The sequence below is a fragment of the Oncorhynchus gorbuscha genome, unplaced genomic scaffold, assembly GCF_021184085.1.
Source record: "Oncorhynchus gorbuscha isolate QuinsamMale2020 ecotype Even-year unplaced genomic scaffold, OgorEven_v1.0 Un_scaffold_585, whole genome shotgun sequence".
In the NCBI taxonomy this organism is placed as follows: Eukaryota; Metazoa; Chordata; class Actinopteri; order Salmoniformes; family Salmonidae; genus Oncorhynchus; species Oncorhynchus gorbuscha.
Window position 1 is genome coordinate 268,621 of NW_025745419.1, and position 22,991 is coordinate 291,611.

The 22,991-nt window shown below is 45.1% G+C and overlaps 2 protein-coding genes and 1 pseudogene across 3 annotated transcripts; 1 reads left to right on the forward strand and 2 right to left on the reverse strand.

The window, feature by feature from the left end:
• Nucleotides 1-261: 261 nt before the first annotated feature.
• On the reverse strand, nucleotides 262-11,767 carry LOC124018871 (annotated as a pseudogene). The gene is made up of 10 exons (XR_006835689.1): nucleotides 11,653-11,767; nucleotides 10,417-10,619; nucleotides 9,705-9,854; nucleotides 9,276-9,397; nucleotides 4,326-4,422; nucleotides 4,093-4,179; nucleotides 3,580-3,685; nucleotides 1,428-1,531; nucleotides 800-924; nucleotides 262-467 (listed from the first exon to the last, which is right to left on the reverse strand). The product of XR_006835689.1 is annotated as a deoxyhypusine synthase-like (transcript).
• A 224-nt stretch (nucleotides 11,768-11,991) lies between these two features.
• On the forward strand, nucleotides 11,992-13,157 carry LOC124018874 (guanine nucleotide-binding protein G(I)/G(S)/G(O) subunit gamma-12-like). Its single transcript, XM_046334183.1, has 2 exons — nucleotides 11,992-12,323; nucleotides 12,629-13,157. The coding sequence occupies exons 1-2, from the start codon at nucleotides 12,231-12,233 to the stop codon at nucleotides 12,752-12,754; spliced, it is 219 nt and encodes a 72-aa protein (XP_046190139.1). The 5' UTR covers nucleotides 11,992-12,230; the 3' UTR covers nucleotides 12,755-13,157.
• Nucleotides 13,158-15,850: 2,693 nt separating this feature from the next.
• On the reverse strand, nucleotides 15,851-21,665 carry LOC124018870 (F-box/WD repeat-containing protein 9-like). Its single transcript, XM_046334179.1, has 7 exons — nucleotides 21,113-21,665; nucleotides 20,511-20,644; nucleotides 20,145-20,292; nucleotides 18,832-19,846; nucleotides 18,358-18,506; nucleotides 17,095-17,298; nucleotides 15,851-16,003 (listed from the first exon to the last, which is right to left on the reverse strand). The coding sequence occupies exons 2-7, from the start codon at nucleotides 20,630-20,632 to the stop codon at nucleotides 15,866-15,868; spliced, it is 1,776 nt and encodes a 591-aa protein (XP_046190135.1). The 5' UTR covers nucleotides 20,633-20,644; nucleotides 21,113-21,665; the 3' UTR covers nucleotides 15,851-15,865.
• Between the last annotated feature and the right edge of the window lie 1,326 nt (nucleotides 21,666-22,991).

A 22,991-nucleotide genomic window follows, 5' to 3' on the forward strand; every position in this document is an offset into this window, starting at 1 on the left:
ACAAAAACACTTACGCTACATGTACCCCGTAGCAAATACTTATTTCTGAAATAATGGAGAGAGAAGTCCGTAAACAGAACATCATGTCTAAAAATAGACACAGATCACTGTCATGATGCATTATCATGATGTGGCAGAGACAGATCACTGTCATATGATGCATTATCATGTGGCAGAGACAGATCACTGTCATATGATGCATTATCATGATGTGGCAGAGACAGATCACTGTCATATGATGAATCAAGATCACTGTTTTGAAAGTTCTATATCTTGAAAACTTGATGCTGACATGCAAAACATTTTGGGGCTGTATCAACAGTTGACTAATGAAACAAAAAACAGGTGTAGTGGGAACACCTTGGTTAGTTTGGTTGTTCTTTCTTGTCAGGAATCAGCTTGTCAGCATGGTGGGCAAACGTCTCAGCTACCAGCAGTGGGAAGACTATGGAAGCATCAGCGTACACCTGGAGAGAGAAACAAAACACAGAAAGGAAACAGAAGCCTAAACATACAGATCTCTAAGATACATTTCTGGAGACGGGAATGGAAAGAGCCATTGGAAAAGGTTCAACGTGAGTTTGTGTTTTATCTTTGGTCGATCTAATGCATCTATCAAGAGTTCTGGGGGCGCTGCTCTCCTGCTTGACCCAGAGGTTACACTTTCACTTCATCTATATTAGCATAAGGTGAGGCCAAAAGCACATTTCCATCTTCGGGTGGCCAATAAAGTTAGATTATTTTCTATTCCATCCATTAACCTTCAGACTGTGGATAAGATAGCTGGTGAGTAAGTTACCTTGACTGGCTTGGCATCCATGCGGATCTTCCCCAAGACACTGCCTCATCAGGCCTGGCCCCTGAGTCGGAACCATCAAACTCCTGCCCAGTGTTCACAAACACTGCATAGTCCGCTCCATTCCTCTGGGGGTTACATTATAATAAAATGGTTTGACCTGGTTGGTTAGTTAAGGTTGCTAAGCACCTGTGTTGGGGAAGCTACTCTGAAAATATAGTTCACCAAGCTACCAACTACTTTGAAAAAGTACTTCACTACATCCAAACTACTACATGATAAAACTAATATAAATCAATCTGGAATGTTCTGGACTACAAATTGCAAGAACAGTAGTTCGCTACACCACTACATGGCAGAAAAGTCATTAACTACTGGAAACACTACCAAGATTTTAATGTAGTTCAACTACCACCAAGCTACTGAAAAATGTACTTACATTACTACTTGAACTACATGTAATTTACTACCCCAACACTGCTAAGCACGTCAACTTTCTAACTGGTGAGTTGCGACAGAACAAAATGAGGAAAATAGGTGAATTGAACAGTTCATAATTTACACCAACATTATAATTAAGGAATATGATCATAGAGAACATTTTATAGTCGTAGTAATAGTAGTTACTTACCATCAGATTGGCATTGGCTATATGGTGTTTGACCAGACCCCCACCCAGAATAATCATCCCTGTCCGTTTGGCAAACACTGCCTTGCTGTTCAACCTGCGGATATCTACAACACAGACAGTGTTATCAGCACAATAAATTACACACCACCCTTCAACTACAAAACCAAGCACACCACCCTTCAACTCAACTTCAACTACAAAACCAAGCACACCACCCTTCAACTACAAAACCAAGCACACCACCCTTCAACTACAAAACCAAGCACACCACCCTTCAACTACAAAACCAAGCACACCACCCTTCAACTACAAAACCAAGCAAACCCTTCAAGCAAAACCAAGCACCAAAACAGTGACACATACTATTGAGTGCATAGATATCTGGAATGAATGTCACCAAGTGGCAGTTTGTGGTGGATGAGATATGTATAGTAGAAGTCGGAGGTTTACATACATTTAAACTCAGTTTCACAATTCCTGACATTTAATCCACGTAAAAAGTCCCTGTTTTAGGTCAGTTAGGATCACCACTTTATTTTAAGAATGAGAAATGTCAGAATATTAGTGGAGAGAATGATTGATTTCAGCTTTTATATAATTTAATCAAATTCTCAAATGGGTCAGAAGTTCACATCCACTCAATTAGTATTTGGTAGCATTGCCTTTAAATTGTTTAACTTGGGTCAAAGGTGTCGGGTAGCCTTCCCAACTTCCAATAAGTTGGGTGAATTTTGGCCCATTCCTCCTGAGAGCGCTGGTGTAACTGAGTCAAGTTTGTAGGCCTCCTTGCTCGCACACGCTTTTTCAGTTCTGCCCACAAATTTTCTATGGTATTGAGGTCAAGGCTTTGTGATGGCCACTCCAATACCTTGATTTTGTTGTCCTGAATCAGTTTTGCCACAACTTTGGAAGTATGCTCGGGCTTAATTGTCCATTTGGATGAACCATTTGCGACCAAGCTTTAACTTCCTGACTGATGTCTTGAGATGTTGCCTCAATATATCCACAATTTTCCATCCTCATGATGACATCTATTTAGTGAAGTGCACCAGTCCCTCCTGTTGCAAAACACCCCCACAACATCATGCTGCCACCCCCGTGCTTCACGGTTGGGATGGTGTTCTTCGGCTTGCAAGCCTCCCCCCTTTTCCTCCAAACATAACGATGGTCATTATGGCCAAACAGTTCTATTTGTTTCATCAGACCAGAGGACATTTCTCCAAAAAGTACAATCTTTGTCCCCTTGTGCAGTTGCAAACCATTGTCTGGCTTTTTTTATGGTGGTTTAGAAGCAGTGGCTTCTTCCTTGCTGAGTGGCCTTTCAGGTTATGTCGCTATAGGACTCATTTTACTGTGGATATAGATACTTTGTACACGTTTCCTCCAGCATCTTCACAAGGTCCTTTTTGCTGTAGTTCTGGGATTGATTTGCACTTTTTGCACCAAAGTACGTTCATCTCTAGGAGACAGAGCGGTATGACGGTGGCGTGGTCCCATGGTGTTTAAACTTGCGTACTATTGTTTGTACAGATGAACGTGCTTCCTTCAGGGGTTTGGAAATTGCTCCTAAGGACTAACCAGACTTGTGGAGGTCGACAATTTTTTACTGAAGTCTTGGCTGATTTCTTTTGATTTTCCCATGATGTCATGCAAAGAGGCACTGAGTTTGAAGGTAGGTCTTGAAATATATTCACAGGTACACCTCCAATTGACTCAAATGATGTCAATTATCCTATCAGAAGCTTCTAAAGCCATGACATAATTTTCTGGAATTTACCAAGCTGTTTAAAGGCGCAGTCAACTTAGTGTATGTAAACTTCTGACCCAGAGGAGTGGTTGAAAAATTTGTTTTAATGACTCCAACCTAAGTGTATGTAAACTTCCGACTTCAACTGTAGTTACAATGTAAAGCAAGGCAAGTGTGTGGTCTCACATCACCAAAGGAAAGAACTGGCAGCAGCTAGCCTAGCGGTTTGAGCTTTGGGCCAGTAACCAAAAGATTTGAATCCCTGACACGACAAGGTCAGAAATCGGTCAATGTGCCCTTGAGCAAGGCATTTATTCCTAATTGCTTCGGTAAATCGCCATGGATTACAAAAATTGGAATGTACAGACAGAACCCCAGTCCTCACATCTCCTCTCTCTCTCTTACCATCTACTATATCCAGCACCAGCCCAGGGTTTTTATATGAGTGGAAATAGATCATGTCCCCAATGGATCCATCTGTCAGAGCAGGGCTGAACACTGGGATGTCATTCTGCAACAGAGGTTGAAAATCTATTGATTATATGAACACAGCCTATTGTAACTCAATGACAGCTACAGGGAGGGAGGGAGGCAGAGAGAGAAAATGTGCACGACAATTTAGTGTATTAGACAGTACCCACAAACAACTGATACAGCAACAAATATGAACAATACTTTTATGATCCGTTAACCTTGTAGAGGTCATTGTGATAGTGATAAGGTGATAAGGTGAGGCCAATGAGGGGCTTGAGCCCCCTACTGTACATTATACTGGTGAGTTTAGAGAGGGGAATGATAAAGATACTTCACAAATGGAGAGAGGGGGCAAAGAGCACTGGTTTCAATTCATTCCACTGATATTGCCTGCTCTATATAAAGGACAGGCTGATGAGAACAGTGAGCCCCTCCAGTCCTCACCTTATAGGCCCAGTAGTAGACAGACTCTGGGTTGTTGATCTCTTTACCCAGACGGTGGATCATCTTGGACGGGGTCCAGTGGGTGCCCTAAAGGGTTAAGAGGTCAAAGGTCAAATGAATGTGACAATACCAGCAACACCAGGATGATAAACTTTTTGATACATTTTACCCCAATGAATACAACCCAGACACAGAAGATGACATTTCCTGTACGAAGGGTTAAATTAGCTCACCTCATCTTTCTGCTCCTGCACCATCTGGTCCAGAATGGGCATCAGCCAGTCCTCAAACTTACAGTAGTTATCATTAGGTACCAGGAGGTTACCTATCCTAGAAAGAGAGCGACAGCGGAGAGAGGAGAAAAGAGAGAAAAGATTAGTGACAACTTAGTGTATTAGACAGCACCTACAATAATAACTGAGTGGTTTGAGCCCTCTTCACCGTTAACTCAGACACCAGCCAGCTTCAGCTCAGTCAATACCTGCCAGTCTGCACAGCGCGATATCAACCCAGAACAGACTTTTTCTCTACCAGATCACCGGATTCCTGCCGCAAGCTCTGGATCATTATACCGGATCATCGGAGCTAGCTAGCTGCAACAGAGTGGCTACTACTGGCTAACGCCTCTGTCCCGAAGCAAGCACCGAAGAAGTCTACCAGCTAATTATTGGGCTACAGTACTTACTTTGCCAATTGGCCTGGCCCCTATATTGCCAACACGGAGCCCCGCTTGATCCATCACAACTGGTCTGCAGACGTAATCGTCCGAGGTGGTTTCAACAGGCTTTTCCGTTGCGATGCTACTGAAGACCCATCTGCTAGCTTTCTGAATCGCCGTGTCTCCAGCTCACCTAGTGTAGTAGCGACTACCGAATGGCTCCGACTCACCTGTTGCTGCTCATTGGACCCTATGATCATTCAGAAACACATGCCTCTCCCTAATGTGAATAAGCCTTTTCTACTGCCATTTCGGTTAGTTATGATTGTCTTATTTAACTGTAGAGGCCCCAGCCCCGCCCAACATGCCTTAGATAGCTCTTTTGTCCCACCCCCCACACACGCGGAGACCTCACCTGGCTTAACAGGTGCCACCAGAGACAACCTCTCTCATCACTCAATGCCTAGGTTTACCTCCACTGTACTCACATCCTACCATGCCCTTCTCTGTAAATTATGCCATGAATCTATTCTAACATGCCCTGAAATCTGCTCCTTTTATTCTCTGTTCCCAACGCACTAGACAACCTCTGGTCCTTCCTCTGGTGATGTAGAGGTTAACCCAGGCCCTGTAGCCCCCAGAATCATACCTACTCCCCAGGCGCTCTCATTTGTTGACTTCTGTAACCGTAAAAGCCATGGTTTCATGCATGTTAACATCAGAAGCCTCCTCCCTAAGTTTGTTTTATTCACTGCTTTAGCACACTACGCCAAACCTGATGTCCTAGCCATGTCTGAATCCTAGCTTAGAAATTTCCATCCCCAACTACAACGTTTTCCGACAAGATAGAACTGCCAAAGGGGGCGGAGTTGCAATCTACTGTAGCGATAGCCTGAAGAGTTCTGTCATACTGTCCAGGTCTGTGCCCAAACCATTAGAGCTTCTACTTTTTTTAAAATCCACCTTTCCAGAAATAAGTCTCTCACCGTTCCCGCTTGTTTATAGACCCCCCTCAGCCCCCAGCTGTGCCCTGGACACCATATGTGAATTGATTGCCCCTCAGAGTTCGTACTGTTAGGTGACCTAAACTGGGATATGCTTAACACCTCGGCCGCCCTACAATCTAAGCTAGATGCCCTCAATCTCACACAAATTATCAAGGAACCTACCAGGTATAACCCTAAATCCATAACCATGGGCACCCTCATAGATATCATCCTGACCAACTTGCCCTCTAAACACACCTCTGCTGTCTTCAACCAGGATCTCAGCGATCACCGTCTCATTGCCTGCGTCCGTAATGGGTCCGTGGTCAAACTACCACCCCTCATCACTGTCAAACGCTCCCTAAAACACTTCAGCGAGCAGGCCTTTCTAATCGACCTGGCCCAGGTATCCTGGAAGGATATTGACCTCATCCGGTCAGTAGAGGATGCCTGGTCGCTATTTAAAAGTGCTTTCCTCACCATCTTAAATAAGCATGCCCCACAAAACGTAGAACGAAGAACAGATCTAGCCCTTGGTTCACCCCAGACTTGACTGCGCTTGACCAGCACAAAAACATCCTGTGGCTCCCTGCCTGTGCCATTAAACCCCTTCAACTCATCCAGAACGCCGCAGCCCGTCTGGTGTTCAACCTTCCCAAGTTCTCTCACGTCACCCCGCTCCTCCGTTCTCTCCACTGGCTTCCAGTTGAAGCTCGCATCCGCTACAAGACCATGGTGCTTGCCTACGGAGCTGTGAGGGGAACGGCACCTCAGTACCTCCAGGCTCTGATCAGGCCCTACACCCAAACAAGGGCACTGCGTTCATTCCACCTCTGGCCTGCTCGCCTCCCTACCACTGAGGAAGTACAGCTCCCGCTCAGCCCAGTCAAAACTGTTCGCTGCGCTGGCCCCCCAATGGTGGAACAAACTCCCTCACGACGCCAGGACAGCGGAGTCAATCACCACCTTCCGGAGACACCTGAAACCCCACCTCTTTAAGGAATACCTAGGATAGGATAAGTAATCCCTCTCACCCCCCTCCTTTAAGATTTAGATGCACTATTGTAAAGTGACTGTTCCACTGGATGTCATAAGGTGAATGCACCAATTTGTAAGTCGCTCTGGATAAGAGCGTCTGCTAAATGACTTAAATGTAAATGTAATTAGCATCGAATAGCCCCAGCGATATGCAACTTTTCAGGGAAGTCAGGAACCAATATAAACATTCAGTTTGAAAAAGCTAGCCTTAGCTTTCCTAACTGAAATTTGCATCCTGCAGCACTAATTCCAAAAGGTTTTGGGACACTAAAGTCCATGGAGAATAAGAGCACCTCCTCCCAGCTGCCCACTGCACTGAGGCTAGGAAACACTGTCACCATCGATAAATCTACGATAATAGATCATTCCAATAAGCATTTTTCTACAGCAGGCCATGCTTTCCACCTTGCTACCCCTACCCTGGCCAACAGCTCTGTATCCCCTGTAGCAACTTGCCCAAGCCCCCCACCCCACTTCACCCAAATCCAGATAGCTGATGTTCTGAAAGAGCTGACAAATCTGGACCCCTACAAATCAGCTGGGCTAGACAATCTGGAACCTCTAAAATTATCCACCGAAATTGTTGCAACCCCTAGAACTAGCCTGTTCAACCTCTTTCATGAAACCTGCGATCCCCAAAGATTGGAAAACTGCCACGGTCATCCCCCTATTCAAAGGGGGAGACACTCTAGACCCAAACTGTTTATACACCAATATCCATCCTGCCCTGCCTTTCTAAAATCTTAAAAAGCCAAGTTAACAGATCAACGACCATTCGAATCCCACCATACCTTCTCCACTATGCAATCTTGTTTCCGAGCTGGTCATGGGTGCACCTCAGCCACGCTCAAGGTCCTAAACGATATAACAGCCATCAATAAAAGAGTACTGTGCAGCCGTATTCATTGACCTGGCCAAGGCTTTCGACTCTGTCAATCACCGCATTCTTATCGGGAGACTCAATAGCCTTGGCTTCTCAAATGACTGCCTCGCCTGATTCACCAACTACTTCTCAGATAGAGTTCAGTGTGTCTAATCGGAGGGCCTGTTGTCCGGATCTCTGGCAGTCTCTATGGGGGTGCCACAGTGTTCAATTCTCGGGCCGACTCTTTTATCTTTATATCAATGATGTCGCTCTCGCTGCTGGTGATTCTCTGATCCACCTCTAAGTAGACGACACCATTCTGTATACTTCTGGCCCTTTGGACACTTAAACCTCCAAATGAGCTTCAGTGCCATACAACTCTCCTTACGTGGCCTCCAAATGCTAGTAAAACTAAATACATGCTCTTCAACCGATTGCTGCCTGCACCCACCCGCCCGACTAGCATCACTAAGCTAGACGGTTCTGACTTAGGTATTTGTAGTTGTCCACATATTCTAGGTGTCTGGTTAGACTAAACTCTCCTTCCAGACTCACATTAAGCATCTCCAATACAAAATTAAATCTAGAATCAACTTCCTATTTCGCAACAAAGCATCCTTCACTCATGCTGCCAAACATACCCTCGTAAAACTGACTATCCTACCAATCCTTGACTTTGGCGATGTAATTTACAAAATAGCCTCCAACACACAGCAAATTGGATGCAGTCTATCACAGTGCCATTCGTTTTATCACCAAAGCCCCATATACTACCCACCACTGCGACCTGTATGCTCTCGTTGGCTGGCCCTCACTACATATTCGTCGCCAAACCCACTGGCTCCAGGTCATCTATAAGTCTTTGCTAGGTAAAGCCCCGCCTTATCTCAGCTCACTGGTCACCATAGCAACACCCACCCATAGCACATGCTCCAGCAGGTATATTTCACTGGTCATCCCCAAAGCCAACACCTGCTTTGGCTGCCTTTCCTTCCAGTTCTCTGCTGCCAATGACTGGAACGAACTGCAAAAAAAATCACTGAAGCTGGACTTATATCTCCCTCTCTAACGTAGAGCATCAGCTGTCAGAGCAGCTTACCGATCACTGTACACAGCCCATCTGTAAATAGCACATCCCCATATTGCAATTTATATATATTTTTGCTCTTTTGCACCCCAGTATCTCTACTTGCACATCATCTTCTGCACATCTATCACTCCAGTGTTAATGCTAAATTGTAATTATTTCATCTGTGGCCTATTTACTACATTTGCACACACTGTACATAGATTTTTCTATTGTGTTATTGACTGTACGTTTATCCCATGTGTACCTCTGTTGTTTTTGTCACACTGCTTTGCTTTATCTTGGCCAGGTCATAGATGTAAATGAGAACTTGTTCTCAACTGGCCTACCTGGTTAAATAAAGGTGAAATTATTACTATTATAAAAAAATATATTTTTAAATATGGCCAATATACCACGGCTAAGGGCTGTATCTAGGCACTCCGCGTTGCATCATTCATAAGAACAGCCCTTAGCAGTGGTATATTGGCCATATACCACACCCCCTCGTGCCTTATTGCTCAATTGTATTATGATCTGCGATCCATATTAGAGGTGATAGCGCTCTACCTGTTGATGCCTCTCTGTCTCAGCTCCTTGCCAGACAGGCTGAACTCCCCCAGGTACGTGGGGGCCAGACACTTGATGAAATCCTCCTCGATTCCCCCCGCTGTAGTCACTATCACGTCCACCTGTTGGGAAGGCCCACAAACACATGTAGCATTTTACTAGTGTATACGATCACCTATATGCACTGGCATCTTGAAGTGAGTGTTTATGATGTAGGGGTGTCAAACTTCATTCCTGGCGGGCTGCAGTCTCTGCTGGTTTTTATTTTCCATAGGTGTCCAATTAAGACCTCAATAACCAGGTGGGGGCAGCTCCAACTAATCAAACACCTTAATCGATCAAGTACAAGTGAGGAATGACAGCCAGCAGACACTGAGTGCTGGAGGACTGGAATTTGACACGAGGGTGGGATGCTGTATAGGACTGTACCATTTTGTGCTGTGCCAGGTAGCGGATGGACTCCCTCACTCCAGAGCTGATGAGGTTGGAGGTGTACCCCAGGAAGATGGTACAGCCCGAATGGGAAAGGGAGGAGCCGCATCCTTCCTCTTCCTCCAGCGGCTCCAGACGCTTCTCAATCTGTGGTTATAAATAGATGACAGAAGGAGAGAAATATAGACCACATACAGTATGATAAAAGCTCTCTTTAAACATTTATCCCTCTCGCAATCCCTCAAAAAGAAAGGACTAGAATCAGACAAGGAATACTGTATGTCTACATAAATGGCAACAAATTGGATGCTAACATAAATCTCCACATCCCCAATTACTAGGCATCTTATCCCCTTATACATCCTGGGATGTTTGGAGTAGGATCCCTAGTTCCCTGTACACTGATCTTAGGTCAGCTGATTCTAGATCTGTACCTAGTAGAGCAACTCCTACACAGAGGGGGACATCCTCTGACCCAATGACAACACTAGCCTGCTCCCAGATCTGTGATGTGTTGTCAACTCCTATGGTCATTGAGAGTTGTCAAGACAACAAACAGATCTGGGACCAGGCATCTCAAATCCCTAAAGCTCTAGAGATGGATGATATCATATACCCTGAAATACAACCTTTTATGCTCTGTTTTACCGTAGTTTTACTGAGCATATCAGTTAGGATTCCAGGCTAGATGGCCTCCAGTGAGTCTCACCATCCTGTTAATCTCCTGTATGGCATGGGCCACACTGCTAGCCTGGAAGCCTGTGGTGAGGAAGGACTGGAGCAGTGCATGGTGGTCCACTCCCTGGTTGAAGTCATAGCCCTTGATACGGGGCATGTCGTCTGGGAGGGCCGTGCTGGGCATCAGCACTGCATCCATGGCCACGAAGGGGGCGTGTTGTTCCGCCATGCCGTCTGTCAAACACAAGGAAACAAATCAAAAAGGTTTGCAACGGTTGCATAAAGAGTGCTGAACATGACATTTTACCTAAGTATCTGCAAAGATAGTTTGTGGCTTTCAACCTAGAATAGCTACAAGCAAAATGATCTGACAGCTGAAATCCTGTAGTTCATGTTGAAAAGGTTTGCAAAGTGTCAGCACCATTATCAACTGTCAACTCTCTTCAGCTAAATCAACTGTCAACTCTCTTGAGTCGCTAGCTAAATCAACTGTCAACTCTCTTCAGTCGCTAGCTAAATCAACTGTCAACTCTCTTCAGTCGCTAGCTAAATCAACTGTCAACTCTCTTCAGTCGCTAGCTAAATCAACTGTCAAGCTAAATCAACTGTCAACTCTCTTCAGTCGCTAGCTAAATCAACTGTCAACTCAGTCGCTAGCTAAATCAACTGTCAACTCTTCTTCAGTCGCTAGCTAAATCAACTGTCAACTCTTCAGTCGCTTCAACTCTCTTCAGTCGCTAGCTAAATCAGTCGCTAGCTTCAGCTAAATCAACTGTCAACTCTCTTCAGTCGCTAGCTAAATCAACTGTCAACTCTCTTCAGTCGCTAGCTAAATCAACTGTCAACTCTCTTCAGTAGCTAGCTAAATCAACTGTCAACTCTCTTCAGTCGCTAGCTAAATCAACTGTCAACTCCCTGAAAGATTCTGATTCTACTGTATAGCTGGTGGCAAGCAACAATATTAGGATCCTGCCTTGTATTGTGCTTAGTAGCAACTTAGAGACACCATTCTAACGTCCTCATTTAGCACATTTCATGACACCGAGATCAAAGTATAGCAGACGTTAGCTAGCAACTAACACTCCAATGCCTGCGGACTGCCTGGCTTGCAACTAGCTAGCAGCTAGCTAGCTATGCATTCTCTATTGGCTTAAAAACAATTACACGCACTGACAAATGAAGCAACATAACGTTTTTTGAATTAGAGAATGCTGAAAATAAAAAAAGGTATCATTGTATAAAGACAGCCAAAACATTAGCAACACACCACAGGTCTAGAGCTCTGACATTCCCCATGCAGCACACGAAACAACTACGGAAAGCGCAAAGGTTCAAACGTAGCAACGCATTCTGGTGAAAGATTGTGTTCTGTATGCATCCTTCCTATGCTTATCATTATTTGTGTCAACATTAATCTCACTCACAGTCTCTTTCATCATCAGTGAGGGATGTGTGATGTTGATGTGACATTTCCAGGACTGTGTGTGTAACCTTTAAACCTGACACACATCACAGCAGCTTTGAAGTGGCCTCCACAAAGAGCAGGGGGGGGAAGACCACAGGTTAAAAGGAGGCCAGATGCCACTGACAGAAATTGGGACCTCAGTTGGACGTAGGCTCACATAGCCTAGTGTTAGAGTATAACAGTAACTTTCCCATTATTATTTCAAATCTAAACCAATATGAGGTGGAACAGGTTTCTGTGTGTTCGGCAGGTTTAACAGTTTCAACTCTCAACAATTGATTACAATTCCATTAATTTATTTAACTCACTTTGGAGTGGAAAGAGGTAGAGTTTCAGCTTGCTGTCTGGGACTAAAAGTGGGAGTCTCTCTGGAGGAGGGGATGTCAGAGAGGGTGTGCAGCAATAACAGTGTGATGCAGGCACGGAGGACTGTGGAACAACTACGAGTGGAGGCAAGCATGGAGAGGATCAAGGTGAGAGTACACTAAAGTAGCCTGTGTGTAATGATTTAGTTGGAAGTAGAATTTCAAATTAATTTGGAGAATGACAATTTTATTGATCAATACTTTCATTTGATGAATCAAAAATACGAAATTGTGGGAGCAGTGCAGAGCAGTCTGATGCAGAACGGATCAAGGAAAATGTGAACTTACCCCAACACTCATCTTAGGACACATCAATAACTGTGTATTGGGCATCACCTTTCTTCTGAATGTACAATAACCTCAGCTTTGAGACAATCTTTAAGTTATGGCTGTTCCTTACTTCTTCCTCCCAGATCTCCACAGCAGCTGCCCAGCTGGTGCAGTACTGTCAGGAGCACAGTCGCAGTGACCCCCTCCTCACCGGCATCTCTGCCTCCTCCAACCCCTTCAAAGACAAGAAGACCTGTGTCCTGCTGTAGAAAGGCTGCCCCAGGTCACTGCTCTCTGGTGCTGCATTCAACAGTGCTTCATCAGGAACAGTGAAACATTTTGATGCCAGGCTGCGTCAACATGTCCTACTTCATCATGCCAGACAAGACATTAACGTGTTGGCTAAAGCAGAACCTGACTGGTTGGTACAGTATTGGTCATGTTGTAACTTCAGCATGTGGCTTGCAGTCCAGAATGTCTCAATAACAAAGGAGAGCAAACTGTTTCTTCTTGACATTACAGAGGTACACTGGTTAACAATGAATTCATTGAGTGTAAACATTTTATTCATAACAAAAGAAGTCACACATTGCATATTCACAAATGCATATTTACAAAATCTGAATCATTTGGGTATTTCTATGCAGTCAGAGGACTCTTGCAGCAGGTGAAGAAGGGTTGTAGATAAGGAGTTGGCATGGAGATTGATTGTTGCTAAGGACAGTGTGTGTAATAAAATAAAATAAACTTGTAACAAATAATTAGTGAACAATGCAGTACTATTGGGTTTTGCACTCAAATGAGCCACTTGAGCGAGGTGGATGCTGGGACACTACAGATTCAAATCAAAGTTGATTTTGTCACGTGTGTAACGGTACAGCGCTTTCCTCAACAGTGCAGAATTAAATAAAAACGTTAAGAGTTGGTAAAGTAGTTACCCTAAGAGAGAATCACAAAGAGGAAGAACTCAAACCAGTGTAATTGACAAACAAGTGCTGTGGTACTGAGTAGAAGAACGCCACTACACACATTATGACAGTTCGACCAAAATACTTTACAATCAGTGTGTCAGAACGGCTTGACTGATTCTTTCCATTGTGTTTCCGAATCTGTTTCAATTGTCAATGAGGAAAATACTTAATCTATTTTCTAGAGACCAACTGTCTGGAATGTCATTTTAATTAACAAGCTAAAACCAGGTCATTGCAAAATCAAATCATGTACAAGTGTTTAAAACCCTTCAGTAGTGCTGTGCCTCAAATTAACTCCCAAATCCAGTTTATGTGAAATCGTTTGAACGAGTGCTGGGTCAACAACACAGGGACACAGACAGAACTACACCATGAAGTGCTATCATCTTAGGCCTTTTACATTAGTTAAGGAAGCCTTTGTGTTCTTTTCTTATTTTCTTTGATAAAATACATGGGAATCACACAGACATACTAAATATGTTTGGCTTGTATATAGTTTTTTGAGTAAAGCTAAGCGCACTGGTCCTTCACGTCAACATTCTCACAGCATACAGTATGAGAAAGTATATCATTTAAATGACAGACCATTATACGTCAGTCATCTTGCATCACTTCAGGAACGTAAGTAGATTAGAGTGGGTGTGGCCCCCCTCACCTCCTGACCCTCCACACCTCCACACATTTCTCCTGACACACATTTCGACACTCAACTGACGCGAGCGAACCAGAACAGAGAGAGAGGAACCGAGAGAGGAACAGAGAGAGAGCGAACAGAGAGAGAGCGAGAGAGGAACAGAGAGAACGAGAGAGGAACAGAGAGAGAGAGAGAGGAACAGAGAGAGCGAGAGAGGAACAGAGAGAGAGAACAACGAGAGAGGAACAGAGAGAGCGAGAGAGAGAGAGAGCGAGAGAGGAGAGAGAGAGCGAGAGAGGAACAGAGCGAGAGAGAACAGAGAGAGAGAGAACAGAGAGAGAGCGAGAGAGGAACAGAGAGAGAGAGAGAGGAACAGAGAGAGAGAGAGAGGAACAGAGAGAGAGCGAGAGAGGAACAGAGAGAGAGGAACAGAGAGAGCGAGAGAGAGAGAGGAACAGAGAGCGAGAGAGGAACAGCGAGAGAGAACAGAGAGAGAGCGAGAGAGAGGAGAGAGAGCGAGAGAGGAACAGAGAGAGAGAGAGAGGAACAGAGAGAGAGAGAGAGCGAGAGAGGAACAGAGAGAGAGAGGAACGAGAGAGGAACAGAGAGAGAGAGAGCGAGAGAGGAACAGAGAGAGAGCGAGAGAGGAACAGAGAGAGAGCGAGAGAGAGGAACAGAGAGAGAGAGGAACAGAGAGAGAGAGAGAGAGCGAGAGAGGAACAGAGAGAGAGCGAGAGAGAGAGAGAGGAACAGAGAGAGAGCGAGAGAGGAACAGAGAGAGAGCGAGAGAGGAACAGAGAGAGAGCGAGAGAGGAACAGAGAGAGAGCGAGAGGAGAGCGAGAGAGGAACAGAGAGAGAGCGAGAGAGGAACAGAGAGAGAGAGAGAGGAACAGAGAGAGAGCGAGAGAGGAACAGAGAGAGAGCGAGAGAGGAACAGAGAGAGAGCGAGAGAGAACAGAGAGAAGCGAGAGAGGAACAGAGAGAGAGCGAGAGAGGAACAGAGAGAGAGCGAGAGAGGAACAGAGAGAGAGCGAGAGAGGAACAGAGAGAGAGCGAGAGAGGAACAGAGAGAGAGCGAGAGAGGAACAGAGAACGAGAGAGGAACAGAGAGAGCGAGAGAGGAACAGAGAGAGAGCGAGAGAGGAACAGAGAGAGAGCGAGAGAGGAACAGAGAGAGAGCGAGAGAGGAGAGAGGAACAGAGAACAGAGAGCGAGAGAGGAACAGAGACGAGAGAGGAACAGAGAGAGAGCGAGAGAGGAACAGAGAGAGAGAGGAACAGAGAGAACAGAGCGAGAGCGAGAGAGGAACAGAGAGAGAGCGAGAGAGGAACAGAGAGAGAGCGAGAGAGGAACAGAGAGAGAGCGAGAGAGGAGCGAGAGAGGAACAGAGAGAGAGCGAGAGAGGAACAGAGAGAGAGCGAGAGAGGAACAGAGAGAGAGCGAGAGAGGAACAGAGAGAGAGCGAGAGAGGAACAGAGAGAGAGCGAGAGGGGAACAGAGAGAGAGCGAGAGGGGAACAGAGAGAGAGCGAGAGGGGAACAGAGAGAGAGCGAGAGGGGAACAGAGAGAGAGCGAGAGGGGAACAGAGAGAGAGCGAGAGAGGAACAGAGAGAGAGCGAGAGAGGAAAGAGAGCGAGAGAGGAACAGAGAGAGAGCGAGAGAGGAACAGAGAGAGAGCGAGAGAGGAACAGAGAGAGAGCGAGAGAGGAACAGAGAGAGAGCGAGAGAGGAACAGAGAGAGAGCGAGAGAGGAACAGATCTTTCTTCTATCAGATCAAGGTAGGAGGCTAAGGAGAGGACTATCAGCCATCAGAATCTCAAAAGGAACATTTGATGAGAGACTCACCCCATTGACGCCTGCTTGGTGGTGCAGTGTGCACAGCGTCCTTGGAGGGGCACAGGGGAGGTGCACCTGGAAGATGAATGGTTGATAAGATAGGAACAGGGAATGAAGAAACATGGATGTGTTCATTCATGTCATCAATGCACACACTCTTTGATAATGGTTTAATGTTGTTTGTAACCGAATGGGCAGTGAAAATGATTTTCCTCTTTGAGGACAATAAAGTAGCCCATCCATGTATTTAAAACCCCCAAACAGAACACCATTACAACAGAGCTGAATAGATATTACTACACATGTTCAAATAATTATTGTACGGTGACGCCAAAGAAAAAGAACCATCCTCAGATGGACAATAAAGACATTCTATTCTAGTGGGCTCCAGGGTGGGGGTGCTCACATTACTCAATGATTCCCTAGCTGATCCAACCCTGCATTTCTCGGTTGTCGTAGGAAGAAAATGCTGACGCGCAAACAGTGAGCTGCTTTACCAGTGTGCACATTATTATGTGCAGAAGAATTTGTTAAAAATACTGACTGAGGCCCAGAATATGGACCTAATATGAAATAATTATATGAAATTCTCTTTTTGGCTTCTGTCATGGTAGGATGCAGATATAATATTGCTGGAATTTGTTTTGCATGTGCCTGGGCACTCCCAGGTGGGTGGAGATTTCACTTAAGGACCAATGGAATGGTCGGAAATAATCTAACTCCACCCAACCGGGGCACCGAGCCATGTAAATCACCACCACGGTCCATGTCGCTGTTGCTTTCGGTCTCACATACTGAATGCTCTGGCTATTGGCAGCCGTCCTCGCCCAATCGCGTTGTAGCACTGCTCATACTACAAGATACACAATCAACATTTCTGACGTCAAAAAATTATCGGGACCTCCGACAAGGGTCCGGAGAATGGAACAGCAATCATCGGTGAGTCCTTGACCCGCTCAAACAAACTACATGAGTGCAGACGTACTGATCCTAGTCCAAATTAATACGATTTCACCTCGATCATGAAAATTATTCTGGGACAACAAAAACGTGGCGAATTCATGGCAAAATCGTGTAGTGTATGCCTGGCATAAACCAGAAAGAACGCCATGCCCACCATTGTTTCACAGCATTCAGACTGGTTTAACCAGGCTAACAGGAAGTACCTTGATGGTGCGGTCAGCGGAGCAGGTGTAGAGGCTCCCAGGGGACCTGTGGATGCCAGTGACCAGTGAGGTGTGTCCCACGTCGAACTGGGAGAGGGGCTTGAAGAAACCGGCCTGCATGGAGAAGGCATGGAGCATGCCCTGGTTGTCCCCCGCCCACACCTCACTGTCACTGTAGCACATTGACAGCAGGTAGGAGCCCAGCTGGGAAGAGAGAAGACAAACCAGAATGAAGACACACATACTAACATATTATAGCCTGGTCCTGGATCTGTTTGTGCCAACTCCTGTCATTGTTGAACCAAATAAGACAAAACAGCACAAGAGGAAGGGTGAGAAATTCAGGAACTTGTCTGTCGGCCCTGCATTAAAGACCAAAATGAGTTAAAGAACATTTTTATAAATAAATAAAAAGTATACCAGTTTAATTTAAGGACCAAAACTTGACAGCTGTGACAGAGATTTGCGATGTACCGAAACTATGGCACATGGTTAATGAACTGATATGCAAAACGACACCGGATTCAAAATGTAGAATGTTTTAATTATTATACAAACTTCTTGCAACCCATAGAATGTTATATATATGGGGGATTCAACCATTCCAGCTCTGTAGATGTTGCTGTGAAGAGACTTGTTTTGGTACTGTCCACATGTAGCTTGTTTTTGGTCGCAGGTTCAGGAATGGCTGAAAAAGTTTACCCGGAGCCAACTCTGCAAATAGCACTGCTGGGTGGTTTGAGGAGTTATAGTCAATCAATCAATAACATAATACTTTTAGTAAAACATCTTTCATTTACAATCTGTAGAAACTATAACAGAAAGGTTGGAAAAGCATTCCAGCTGAAGCTGGTTGAGATAATGCCAAGAGTATACAAAGCTGTCATCAAGGCAAATGGTGGCTACTTTGAAGAATCTCAAATTTAAAATATATTTTGATTTGTTTTACACTTTCTTGGTTACGACATGATTCCATGTGTTATTTCATAGTTTTGAGGTCTTCACTATTAGTTTACAATGTAGAAAATAGTAAAAATAAAGAAAAACCATGGAATGAATAGGTGTGTTCAAACCTTTGACTGGTACTGTATGTATATTATTATATATAAATAAATAACAGTATTCATTTTTATATCCATGTCTACACATACCTGTGATGACTTGAAGTACCCAAAAATAATTTGAAAGTCTCCAGTAATATACCCTCCATTTGCAACCCTAAATATAATACTACTCTTATACTGTGTGTATGCGTGTTTGTACCTGTAGTTTCTGTAGGGTTTTCCCTGCTCTTCGGTCGTAGATGACCACAGTGCGGTCTTTACTCCCAGAAAGGATGTACTGCTCATCCGCTACCAGGCACAGCACCGCGTTGCTATGGAGACGCAGGCTCTTTACCAGAGGTGCCGCCACTGCAGTGCAGACAGATCATGACCTCATCATCCAGCGACATTTGACAATGTTAGTCTGTCTAATTCCATAAACCCATTGATAGTTTCTGGATTTGCTCTAATCAGATGATATATTCTGAATGGGCAGTTCATTTGGCCAACCAAAGGATAACACATATATAAATATAAATAACTAGAACAGGTAAAGTTCCTTAGTCCAATTACCCCTCAGTAAGTCTATTTCTATACGATAACCATTAGTATTGTTTGTGTTCACTTTTATCAACTGATATAATCTAATTTAATAGAACAGAGACTACAAGTACCCATCTTATGAATCACTCACCTCTTGTGTCGTAGACGCTGACCTTCTTGTCGTAGGTGCCGGCCAGCAGCATGTCCTTCTGGGGGGGGGCCAGGCAGAGCACGGCAGCCCGGGCCATGATTAGGCCCCTCTCAGCTCCTTGGGCCCCCAGGTCCCATAGCCGCACTGTGCTGTCGAAGGAGCCCGAGGCCAGCAGGGGTCCCCGGGCCGCCAGGCACCACACCCAGCCTTTGTGGGTGCTGAAGAGGCCCTGGCCCCCCAGTGTATGGAGCAGCCTGCCCGTGGAGCCCCCTCCCCCTAGGTCCCACAGGTTCACGTTCCTGTCACGGGAGCCTGAGGCACACAACGCCCCATCGCCCCCTACCAAGAGGACCGAGTTTACCTCAGCGATGTGCCCCGAGGGGAGGGAGAGGCGCTCCAGGGCTGGGGGAGGACTGGGAGTGCGGCTGGACCTGTTTTTCTCCCCCTCGCTTCCCAATCTCAGGCCCGCTATGTAATCTTGACCGTCTCTATCTGCCAAAACTCCCACTCTCTCCTCCACCTCGATGGCCTCCAGGACACCTTGTTCGTCATCTCTCTCCTCCTCTATCAGGGCCTCGGCTGCAGCCTCCTGCCTCTCCTCCCCAACTCCCGGCATATCTCCCTCCTCTAGCAACTCCTCCCTATCCCATGCTACCGCCATCACGCCCTCCACTTGAAAACCCACTTCATCTACCCCTTCATCCACTTGGGGTCTGCCCTCTTCCACCTCCTCCCACTCTCCAATCCCTTCCTCTGCCAGGGCCTCTCTATCCCTTTCCCTCTCCTGGGCCCTCTCCACCTCTCTCTCCCTCTCTGCCTGCTCGGCTTCCCTGGCAGCCCTCTCCCCCTGGCCCGTCCAGCAAGTGATCAGCTCCTCCATCTCCAGGCAGGCCGAGGGCCAGTCAAAGCCATCTCGTGGCCCCACGGGGAAGGAAGCTCTGGGGCCAGTTAGCCTGCGTGCCCGCAACTGCCACGCCGTGCTGTCCTTACCCACATTTCCCAGGGTGTGACACACCTGTAGAGGGAGAGACATGAACCTGATTCACACTGTAGGACTGGCCTGAATAGTACTAGGCTGGCTTGGAAATTTTATTTTCTCAAGATCCTTTCCAGCAGCCATCATGGATGTGTAACCAGGTCATGACAGCACAGTACTGCCCTCAAACATTTATTTTTTCAAATGTCCCTAGCCTAGCATGGTTTCCAGTCTTTTATGGCATTAGCCAACTCTGTCATCAAGGGAAACAGATCTGTCATCAAGCAGAAACAGATCGGCATCCAGGAAAGGTATGACGCTGTCCACTGACACACACCTGTGGCAGGACCGTGATGACACACTGTGCCGAGAGGTGCGAGGCGATGCGAGCCACCATCTCCCACGGCAACGACAGCAAGCCGCTTCCTTCAGCAGACGGGGAGGGGCTCGGTTCAGTAGAAGGGAGCTGAGAGCCTGGGGGCAGCCTGTGAAAAATACGTGTGTGTTATACCCTTCTTACACATCTGTGTCAACCCAAACTGTACAGGCGCTGACACGTTGTCACATTGTCTTTTCCAGCACGGTTCCAGCTACTATGGCGGGTGCATCAAAACCAAGGCAGCAGTGCTCATTAATGCACTACTAAGTATAATGGAACTGTTCTGAAAGCAGGAAGACTGTTGTGAGGGTCAGAGGTACTAACCCCAGCTGTCCAGGCCTGGAGGCTTCATTGGAGGGCTGTTTCAGTGGTGCCGATTTAGCTTCTTTCTCCCCTCTCCCGGCCCCTGCCTCATCATGCCCCACAGTGACCCGAGGCTCAGACATCCACTCCACTTACTGCAGGAGAGTGCATCATACATTCGTTTAATTTCAGACTCTCAGCTAAGGCGGTCCATCATTGACTGGCACAATCAAATTGTCAATAGGGTCATGATTGTGCATTCATTGCTAACAAACAGAATACCTACAGTAAAAACAAGTAACATCTATACACCACAGTGGTAACGGAACTTTATAACGTTAATTGCCCTTGTAATTTGACAGATACCGGCAACAAGTGTAATGTAGTGTAAAGTGTAATGTAAAGTGTAATGTAAAGTGTAATGTAAAAGTGTAATGTAATGTAAAGTGTAATGTAGTGTAATGTAGTGTAATGTAAAGTGTAATGTAGTGTAATGTGTAATGTAAAGTGTAAAGTGTAATGTAGTGTAATGTGTAATGTAAAGTGTAATGTAAAGTGTAATGTGTAATGTAAAGTGTAATGTAAAGTGTAATGCTAGCAAGCTAGTTAGATGATGCACTTACCCACACTTCCCTATGTCACTTATGGGGAGGTCCGACAGACAGTTCATTTGACAGCAGTAGCCTTAGTCAGTCCTCGTATGCCTTCTCTTGTTTTAACTGTATAATGAATATTCTCAATATGAGCACGGTGCGAGACGAAAAAGCCTAACAGATAGACAGCGACGGTTACTACCGGGCGTTGGCTGGTACCATACTATCAGTGTCAAGCACGCTAACTTGCAAGATGGTCTTTGTTTGCCAATCAAGCGAGTAATCCTGGAACTGATCACATGCACAAGTTCACAACTGTGCTAATCAGCTCCTCGATATTTAAAGAAAATACTGACTGATTCTTCTTCTCTAAAAATCAGTTAGAAATGAGTTGCTAGCTACAGTCAGAAGTTGATCCTTCATTCAAATTAGGTTTCCACTAGCTAGATAGCTGTATTGTAAAAACAAGGTGAGCAGTGTGGTTAAGGTTACGTTTAAAATGAGATTTTAATAAGATAAATTCTAGAAATAGGTACGGTTTATGACTGCCAGTGACGCGACGACCCTAACAAATGGGGTTTCTTTTCCGGCGCATTCGACATTTCGTCATTGGCCTAAATTGTAAACAAACCACAATCTGTTTTTTTGTATGGTTATTTGTTTGTACACTAGCTGTTTATTGGCTTTTGTAAATTGTATTGTTAATTTAAGTTTTAAAAAATGTAAGTCAAAAGGATCAGCATAGGATCAGTTTTGACAATGGTTTACAATAATTGCATTCATACATTGAATGATAGGTCTGCACATTAAGCATAATCCATAGATTGTCAGGCAGCTGTCGGAGGGTTGTAGAACAAGCTGAGTTCAGATCCTCTCTTTTTTTAAATTTCACCTTTACGACCTGGCCAAGATAAAGCAAAGCAATTCGACACACAACAGTTATACATGGAATAAACAAAACAATAATAAAACAGTAGAACAAAAAAAACAAGTCTATATACAGTGAGTGCAGATGAGTTAAGGCAATATACAGTCCATGGTGGCAAAGTAATTACAATATAGCAATTAAACACTGGAATGGTAGATGTGCAGAAGATGAACGTGCAAGTAGATACTGGGGTGCAAAGGAGCAAGATAGATAAAGTATGGGGATGAGGTAGGTAGATGGGCTATGTACAGGTGCAGTGATCTGTGAGCTGCTCTGGCAGCTGGTGCTTAAAGCTTGTGAGGGATATGTGTCTCCAGCTTCAAAGATTTTTCAGTTCATTCCAGTCATTTATTTTATTTCTGTTATTTTACCAGGTAAGTTGACTGAGAACACGTTCTCATTTGCAGCAACGACCTGTGGAATAGTTACAGGGGAGGGGGATGAATGAGCCTATTGTAACCTGGGGGTTATTAGGTGACAGTGATGGTTTGAGGGCCAGATTGGGAATTTAGCCAGGACACCGGGGTTAACACGACTACTCTTACAATAAGTGCCATGGGATCTTTAATGACCTCCGAGTCAGGACCCCCGTTTAACGTCCCATCGAAAGACAGGACCCAACACAGGGCAGTGTCCCCAATCACTGCCCTGGGGCATTGGGATATTTTTTTAGACCAGAGGAGTGCCTCCTACTGGCCCTCCAACACCACATCCAGCAGCATCTGGTGCAAGTTGGTACATTAACAGAGAAATGCTATAATCAGAAGTTCTTCTAAATAAAAACAGTCCACATCAGTTTATTCCCAGCTTGATAGAAAACTTTTTATTTCCCCATTCACAAAAGTACACTAGAAAGCGATACATCAGTTAACATCCCACCTGCACCACAGTTGAGGAAAAAAATACCAGTACTACATGAAATTCATTCCTCAAGGCTGATATCTAGATTGAAACAAAAATACAGTTTTCACAATTCTTCCC

Coding starts and splice junctions, on each gene's coding strand:
- LOC124018874 (XM_046334183.1), top strand. CDS start 12,231: ATGTCAGAGAGGGTGTGCAGCAATAACAGTGTGATGCAGGCACGGAGG. Junction 12,324..12,628: donor CAAGCATGGAGAGGATCAAG/GTGAGAGTACAC, acceptor TCTTCCTCCCAG/ATCTCCACAGCAGCTGCCCA.
- LOC124018870 (XM_046334179.1), bottom strand. CDS start 20,632: ATGTCTGAGCCTCGGGTCACTGTGGGGCATGATGAGGCAGGGGCCGGG. Junction 20,293..20,510: donor TCCAGGCCTGGACAGCTGGG/GTTAGTACCTCT, acceptor TATTTTTCACAG/GCTGCCCCCAGGCTCTCAGC. Junction 18,507..18,831: donor CAGCGTCTACGACACAAGAG/GTGAGTGATTCA, acceptor TCTGCACTGCAG/TGGCGGCACCTCTGGTAAAG.